Source organism: Brassica oleracea, chromosome C3, assembly GCF_000695525.1.
Source record: "Brassica oleracea var. oleracea cultivar TO1000 chromosome C3, BOL, whole genome shotgun sequence".
In the NCBI taxonomy this organism is placed as follows: domain Eukaryota; kingdom Viridiplantae; phylum Streptophyta; class Magnoliopsida; order Brassicales; family Brassicaceae; genus Brassica; species Brassica oleracea.
Genome location: NC_027750.1, coordinates 32,208,520 through 32,216,680, shown reverse-complemented (window position 1 = coordinate 32,216,680; position 8,161 = coordinate 32,208,520). Strand labels below are relative to the sequence as shown.

At 39.9% G+C, this 8,161-nt stretch overlaps 1 protein-coding gene and 1 pseudogene across 2 annotated transcripts; both read left to right on the top strand.

Moving 5' to 3' along the window:
- The window catches only part of LOC106330394, a 16,141-nt pseudogene extending 13,613 nt beyond the window's left edge, over positions 1-2,528 (top strand).
- A 1,525-nt stretch (positions 2,529-4,053) lies between these two features.
- LOC106335806 (mitogen-activated protein kinase kinase kinase YODA) lies at positions 4,054-7,496 on the top strand. 2 transcript variants are annotated; one of them, XM_013774422.1, is made up of 11 exons: positions 4,054-4,496; positions 4,570-4,893; positions 5,323-5,410; positions 5,502-5,564; positions 5,687-5,847; positions 5,949-6,024; positions 6,123-6,182; positions 6,296-6,403; positions 6,481-6,714; positions 6,779-6,840; positions 6,924-7,496. In XM_013774422.1, the coding sequence occupies exons 1-11, from the start codon at positions 4,159-4,161 to the stop codon at positions 7,180-7,182; spliced, it is 1,773 nt and encodes a 590-aa protein (XP_013629876.1). In that variant the 5' UTR covers positions 4,054-4,158; the 3' UTR covers positions 7,183-7,496. The 2 variants fall into 2 exon arrangements, with proteins under 2 accessions (XP_013629876.1, XP_013629875.1); XM_013774421.1 differs by having other exon boundaries at positions 4,056-4,496; positions 6,921-7,495.
- Positions 7,497-8,161: the final 665 nt, after the last annotated feature.

Genomic DNA, 8,161 nt, shown 5'->3' with positions numbered 1-8,161 from the left:
TTCTCTACAACCACTGTAAAGTGGCTGATTCGCCGCATTTAACATTTCATAAAAAAATTTTGCATCTATATTAGGTTATTCATCTTCATCATGAGCTGTGAATGCATCAGCTACCATATCATGAACCCTATCACAATCTACCATCTGCTCTTCCTGATGGTAACCATGTTCATTATGCAAATGATGATCAACCGATTCTTCCTGAAAATTGTTATTACTACTACTTGCTTCATTCTGATCATAATTATAACCTTCTCCATGTTGAAACCAGATATAGTAATTTGGCGTGAAACCTCTATTTATTAAATGCTTCCAAACATTTTCACGATTTGTCAATTTCGAATTGTTGCATTTCTGACAAGGACAGAACATCTTACCACTTTCTTGGGCGAACGGTGTGGAATCTGATTGATGCATAAATGTCTCCAGCCCCGCAAGGTATTCTTTCGTCACTCTCCCGTTAGCATCTCTATGCATATACATCCACCTCCGCAACTCAAAAATATTCCCGGAGCCCGACATTTTTTTTCTTTCACGTTTTTTTTTTTCTTGTTGGTGTGTTTAAAATGATTTTCAAATGTCAATATTTATAGGAAATTTTCGAATCTGGCAGTTGTTATTTTCCTAGGAATTTACGACGAAATTTAGTTAGGAGGCCGAAAAAAAACGTGTTACAACTACAAAGTTGGTGGATTCAAAATTTCCTCGCTAAGTAGACGTAAAATAATTTCTCGTAAAGTACACGCAACATTTACGTCGACTTTACGAGGAAATCATATTTCCTCGTAAAAGCCACATGATATTATATCGACTTTACGACGAACTCATTTCGTCGTTATTTTACGAGGAAATAACGCTGATTTTATATTTTCTCGTAAGTTCCTCGTAAAATCGTCGTAAAAATTACGAAGATTACTTTTTCTCGTTAATTTTCCTCGCTAAAATTGTGTTTTCTTGTAGTGAGAATTATCTTGAGCATCTAAGGCAACTATTAGTTCAGATGTTGTTAGTGACAATGCTGCAAAAGTAAATCATGAGTTAATCTTATTAGCCATTCGAAATTCTAGCGTACAATCTAGTCGAGATTCTAACGTACAATCTGCAACACAGGTTGAGAGCTAACAAACGCAGATATTACTCAGTAGAGGCGTTTCTACTTTCTACTCCCTCTCAAGTTCCCTTTCAAGGTAAACACTAGGAGGATGCTTTATTTAGTTCCAGCCTTCCAGGTCATGTTTCTTTTCATAATCTCTTCTGCTTAATGGGGTTTAGACATTCTCAGGTAAGATATTCATATTGTATAATTCTTATCAAAGGAAACTACAAAATCAGGAAAATCACAGAAGTGAATACTGTCATCTGTTGTCTTTTTTTTTGTGAAATTCTTTTATTTGTTGTGTAGAAGAGGATATTATGTGTTCATGGCGTTCTCTCTCCAGCTATTATGACTTGATTACGTTGATATAACTCCACACTGATGATATAATTAAAATATGTTTTTAAGCATAAGTTCATAAGAATAAAAGTTACATTAGATCCAAAATGTCATTTACATACTCTTTACACATGATCAATTAATAAAGATTTAACTTTTTTTTTTTCAAACCTTTGCTTAGAAAATCAATGCTCCATATTTTTTTTGGCTAAGAATGTTAATATCATTAACTAGTAATGAAAGAGATTACAAGTTGTGAAAACCTGAACCAAAGAGCTTCGAGAAGCTAGTTTAGTTGTACAAGCCGCAAAAAAGGTTAAAAAAGCTTGTAGAACACAATATGACTAATCTAGTGAACTAGATTAATGCTAAGACTAAAGATGTGTTGCTTTGCACTATACATTTGAAGAGTTGTAATGGCTGAACCACCTTAAGCTGGAACCTGCAAAAGGAATCATTAGGTCTCAAAGAAGACTGATAACCAGAGGGCCCCTTGGGCGGGAGGCTGCAATCGCATTAGCCGGAAGAGGTGACCAAGCTCTGCATCAGCCCATACAACGCTACCGACTCCGGGAATACCAACAACAGCAAGCCTTGAGAGACTCTTGAGCTTCACGGTGTGGAAGTAGACGGTAGGGAAACGGCATAAACCGGCCACAGACCAAGTCGGAAGACTCGACGAGACTCAAAGAAAGGCCGCTAACATCTTTGGGCAGCCATAAAACAATCAAATGATTTTAGGACAGTGAGAGGCAGAGCTCTCAAATCAGGCGAGAGCTACGACGAAGGTGAGAGACTCAAGACGCCACGGCGGCTTAACTATGGGACAGCCCAAGATCCCTTGCCGATCTGCGAAGAGGAGGAGCTCACCGGAACCAAAACCACCATACGCACTGCTGTGCAAAGAGACATATCTAGTAACAGAGTAAACCTCCATGATGGCCTCTACACCGTGTACCTGTGGGAAACAGAGAAGAGGAACTCACACAGACCAGAGGATAGCAAAACGACGACAGAGGGTCTGGAGGACGGTAAGGAAAGCTCCAGGCGAAGCAGCGACGCTCTCCATTTCCGACAAACCGTGAACCCCTAGATCTGACCTAGATCTAAGAAAAGACCCTATGTCGCGAGAGATCTCCTACTGGCTCCACTAATTGCTTCAGCTTGCTACACCTCGCTTCTCCTCCAGCGGTTTGACAGACGCCCGCCTTGCCGTTGTTAAGTCTCCGGCGAGCCGGAGAAGTCCAGAGGAGAAAAGCATATCGGAGCAGATGGAGAGGAGAAGGATTGGAGAGAGAGGCAAAAGAGAGGAAGAAGAAGAAGCTGGGGTCGCGAAGAAGAGCCGTACAACAAGCTTGCCGTCGATCTCCTCCACCGGATTAGAACCCAGATGTTGGCGGCGCTAGGGTTTCAAGAGATTTGGGGGAGAGACTCTAGAGAGAAAACCTAACTTTCTCTCTCTCTTGCCATCATTTGTTAGCATTTTACAACTCTGCTCCATATAAGATATGTAATCTCATTTTATAACATATTCTATAGGACATTTAGCGGTTACAAGGAACTTGGCACATCATCATTATATGTGATATGATGATCATTCTCTTTGATATGGAGAGACCAACGAATCTATTATTTATGTTATTTTTGAATGTCCATCTATTTTCCATTTTTGACATGTCGTTATAGATCTGGGTTTTATCATCAACTCCTTCATGACCATCTATCTTTTTCATTCCCAGTGTATATACTAATTTGGACTACTTGTTCTAGAGAAAAAATGATACAAAAGATCCAAATATATATAGAGATCTTTATCAATGGATAATATGATACATTTAAAAAGGTGGTAATAATAATTTATTCATAGACAATATTAAAGAGCTAGTAAAACATGCTCATGGTGAATGCAAAGCATGGTTTGAAACGAATACAAAAAATCTAGTGGATGCTCAATTACTTCGTCATCCAATGACAGTGCAAGCCTTATGCTTGTATAACATATGTTTAGTGGATAAATTATGGACTTGAAGTGGACAGTTCAGCGGATATGAATATGTTTAGAGAGACGATTCAAGAAAGAAGTAGTCATTGGGCTTAAAGAACCGAAAGAGGCGTTTGTCACATTTGCACACAGAACCAGAATTATGAAAAATATTTTTTAATTTTCAATATGTCATCTCTTTGTAACGGACTATAAAGATCTACTTTGAACGATTCAATAACTAGCATCATGACCAAGTTTTATCGACATAACTAAAAGAGTTAACTTCACTAAAAGATAGATTTCACGCCTTCAAGATCGTCTACTTTCCACAGACGCAAAATCGAACAGCTGATTCATTAACCGACACATAGATTACTGGTTTTTTGGTTGTTTTATTTTGGTATGGACTTTTAGACCATTATTTTGCTCAAGCGATAGAATGTTAAAAATGAGTAATGCATATCAGTCAATAGTTATGGGCTTTCGTGGCCCAAGTGAGAAAAACCCATTGGGCAGAAAGCAATGATATAGACCACGTCAGCACGTGAAACCCTCTCCAACTACTCTTTCGTGCTTAGCTGTCCACTCTCTCTCTCCTCTTCCCCCCACTTGTCGTCTTCTTCTTCATCATCTTCTTCTTCTCTCCATCTTCCGTATTTTATCTTCCTTTCTCCCGATTCTCTCTCTCCTTCGATTCCGTCAAAAAAAATCTCAGTCCCCCCCCCCCACAACGATTGTGATGCCTACTTGGTGGGTGAGGAAGTCCGGCAAGAACAAAGACGATTCCCACCTCCTCCAGACCCAAACTCGTTCCGTTTCCGATAAGTCTATCAGAAGAATCTCCGCCGATAACAGCAAATCCAGCCCCGATCCGGTCACTCCTTCTCGATGCACCCCGCGCTGCAGCCGCGAATTCGCCGGAGCCTCCGGTTTCTCCGACGAGAAGAAATGTCACCCTCTCCCTCTCCCGTCGCTCTCTAACGATCAGGTGAACGGATCGGTTTCCGGATCGGGTTCTGTTTCAAGCGTTAGCTCGTCTGGATCGGGTGAAGATCAGAGTCAACCCACTGCTCCTAGGTTCGATTCCCTCTCCCTCTCCCTCCTTTATTGATTGAGTGATTGATGATATGTGGATTGTGGTTCTAAGCAGGAAATCTAACGCAGCAGCAGCTTCTCCGAAGGCGGGAACTAGACCGACCTCTCCACTGCATAACAGATTCTCTGGGATGACCTTAGAGTCTTCTTCGACGGGGAGGAACGATGATGGGAGGTCCTCTGAGTACCATCCTCTGCCTCTGCCGCCGGGATCTCCTACGAGCCCCTCTGTGGTGCTTCCCTGTTCTCCTACGAGCCCTTCTTCGGGTGTGCAAGGGTCTTGGGTTGTGGGAGGGTCGGAGAAGGAGATTTCCAAGTGGAAGAAAGGGAGGTTTATTGGGAGTGGTACCTTTGGGAAAGTCTATCAAGGCTTTAACAGGTGATTATCAAATAAGTTGGCTTAGTTTTTAGATGACAAGAGTTAGATATGTTCTGGTAGATAGAGGGCGTTTGATGCTAGCTTTCACTCTAGTCTATGAATATTGATATCTGGCTCAATTGCTCTCTTAAACCAGTAACCATAGTTGCTTTGTGTGATTATGAGTTTGGCTGTATCCAAGGGTTTATTAAGTAATATGCTGTTGTAAGTTTGTTTGTTTTTGATGGTTAGATCAAAATTGAAGGTTAATTTCATCTGCCATCTAGATTATTTGATCAAATTGAAGGTTACCTTCACCTGCCATCTAGGTTAAGGCAATAGAAAGCACAAGCTCCGTTTACCAATATAGAGTTATAACTTTGTAGCATCCTCCTCTCTGAGTTGTTTGGTACGTTCGTTCATATAACTTTTTTTATGCGGTTCTTATAGTGAGGAAGGAAGAATTTGTGCTATTAAGGAGGTCAAGGTCATTTCTGACGACAAAAACTCAAAGGAATGTCTGAAGCAACTAAATCAGGTTTGTTATAGACTACACCTTATCTTCTGTATATGTCTCAACACTCTTAATATTGGTCACACCTGTAACCAAGGCTAATTTGATTTTGCAGGAGATAAATGTGCTGAGTCAGCTTTGTCATCCGAATATTGTTCAATATTACGGAAGTGAACTGGTATTTGTCAATCTCTGTGAGCTTAAGGAAAAGAAGAGATCATATAAGCGTAATATTTTTATATGGAAACCATACTAAAGCCTCGCTGGACATGTGTTTTGGATATTTTTTTATGGATGTAGAGTGAAGAAACCTTGTCCGTCTACTTGGAGTTTGTGTCAGGTGGCTCAATCCATAAACTTCTCACGGAGTATGGTGCTTTCACTGAACCTGTTATCCAAAACTACACACGCCAGATTCTCTCTGGGCTTGCCTATTTACATGGACGAAATACAGTGCATAGGTAGTTTGGCTGTACTATCCGAAACTATAGTTTAAAACTTTAAATGGAACTTCATTGGCCTCTTCTTGGAAATATAATAAAATATTATTTTGATCTAACAGGGACATCAAAGGAGCAAATATATTAGTGGATCCGAATGGTGAAATCAAGTTGGCAGATTTTGGGATGGCCAAACATGTAAGTATCAATAAATGTTCTTTTAGTCATCAGAAGATATCAGTTATTTTTATATTTATTGAAAATTATGTTATGCTTGCTTCTTCTTTCTGCAACAGGTAACAGCCTATTCTACTATGCTTTCTTTCACGGGGAGTCCTTATTGGATGGCACCCGAGGTAGTTTTCCATTTCTTTTTTCACTTTCCTGGATAGGTTCCTGCAAGTGGTGCATGGGACATAATGTTCTTGCAGCTGATAGAAAATCACCTCATGCTTCTGCTTTCTTACAGGTTGTGATGCACAAAAATGGCTACACTCTTGCAGTCGATGTGTGGAGTGTGGGTTGTACTATTCTCGAAATGGCAACAGCAAAGCCACCTTGGAGCCAGTTTGAAGGGGTATATATGATAACATAATCTTTTTATTCACTCATCTTTCTAATTATTCTAAATTCCAAGTTGTCTATCTTTGCCAGGTTGCTGCAATTTTCAAAATCGGGAACAGCAAAGACATGCCCGAAATACCTGATCACCTTTCGAATGATGCAAAGAATTTTATAAGACTGTGTCTGCAACGGAATCCAACAGTACGCCCTACAGCTGCTCAGCTTTTAGAACACCCTTTTCTACGTGTACACTCACCCAGAGTGGCTAATACTAGCATGCACAAAGATGCCCCCCCACGCCCCTATGATGGAAGCTCCTCAATGGTATGTGTATTGTCTATATGTTGACCTTGATTACAAGCTGAACTTCGATATCCTTCTTGAGCAGCCTACAAGGGAACCACCTTATTCAGGGAGACATCCTGTCTTTCATCCTATAAAGAGCCCGAGGTAAAGAAAAAAGGGGTTGTGCCTGAATCTATATAAGAAAAAAGGGGTTGTGTCAAAACTAAACCCGTCTTTATTTGCAGTAGAGAAAACGTAAGAGCCATCACATCCTTGCCAGTGTCTCCATGTTCAAGTCCTTTACGGCAACTTGGACCAGCATACAAAAGTTGTTTCCTGTCACCTCCTCATCCGTCTTATGCATTTCCCGTGCAAGAAAGTGGGTACAACCACCAAGCGGAGTTTGCTGCAAGTCCTTTTAGGTTCAAGAAAGACACATCATTGATAGAACCATCGAGCTACAGAGCCCAGGCGCCCAGTTCACCCTTCAGATCAAGACTGGTGTAGCAAAAATTAAAGTGAAGATTGAGAGTTTTTGAGAGAGCCGCATCCCAAAGAGTTGGCCCCAGGACCATGTATATACATGGTGTCTCTCCTCTTGACACTGGAACAAGAACAGGAAGGGTTAAGTGTAAACTGGGGCAAAAAAAAAAGATGTAAAAAGCAACATGAAAATGAATACAAAGATTATAGAAGTGAGGATTAAAGATAGTAAGTTGTGTTGTTATACAAAGATGATTATTCAGTCTTGTGTTCTCAAAAACAACCCCCGTGTTGCAGTGTGAATATTTCTTTTAGAAAAAGTTGATGAGTTTGATTTTTTTTTTTTGTCAACTAGTTGATGAGTTTGATTATTTATTTATTTTTTTTGGGTTTTATGACTTGGTCTCGTGTGTTTCAAATTCAAAAAAAAAAAAGACTTGGTCTCGTGTTTGTCTGCACTTACTCCACCAGCTACATGACTCGTGGACCAGAAATGGACTGCGTCGAAGAGTCAAAATAGAGAAGCTATTTACTATTTAGTTTTGAATGGACAGAGTAACGTCAAATGTCAACGGTATAGTACAAGGCATGTGTCACTCTCGAACTTCGCTGAATTTACAAGGTAGTCGGCTTAATAAAAGTTGCCAGAAAATAAAGAGAATACATGATAGACAAATCAAGAAAAAATTTGAAGTCGGATTACTGAAGTAAGAATCTGTAAGATGGTAGTGTAATATATAGACTGAAGAAATCTGTAAGATGGTAGTGTAATCTATAGACTGAAGTCTTGAAGTCGGAAAAGAGATTCTTAAGTCGTCAGAAAACGCTTTTAGATTACAAAGCGGTTACGAAGACAATTGCTAAGAAATTCATAATCTCTCTATTGCCGTCTGTGTATTATGACTGTGAGTGAATTTCTTTAGACGACCGTTGACCGTTGACCGTTCTATCGTATTATACGAGAGCGTCATTTTTTTTTTCTCTTATGCCAATTTTTTGTTGG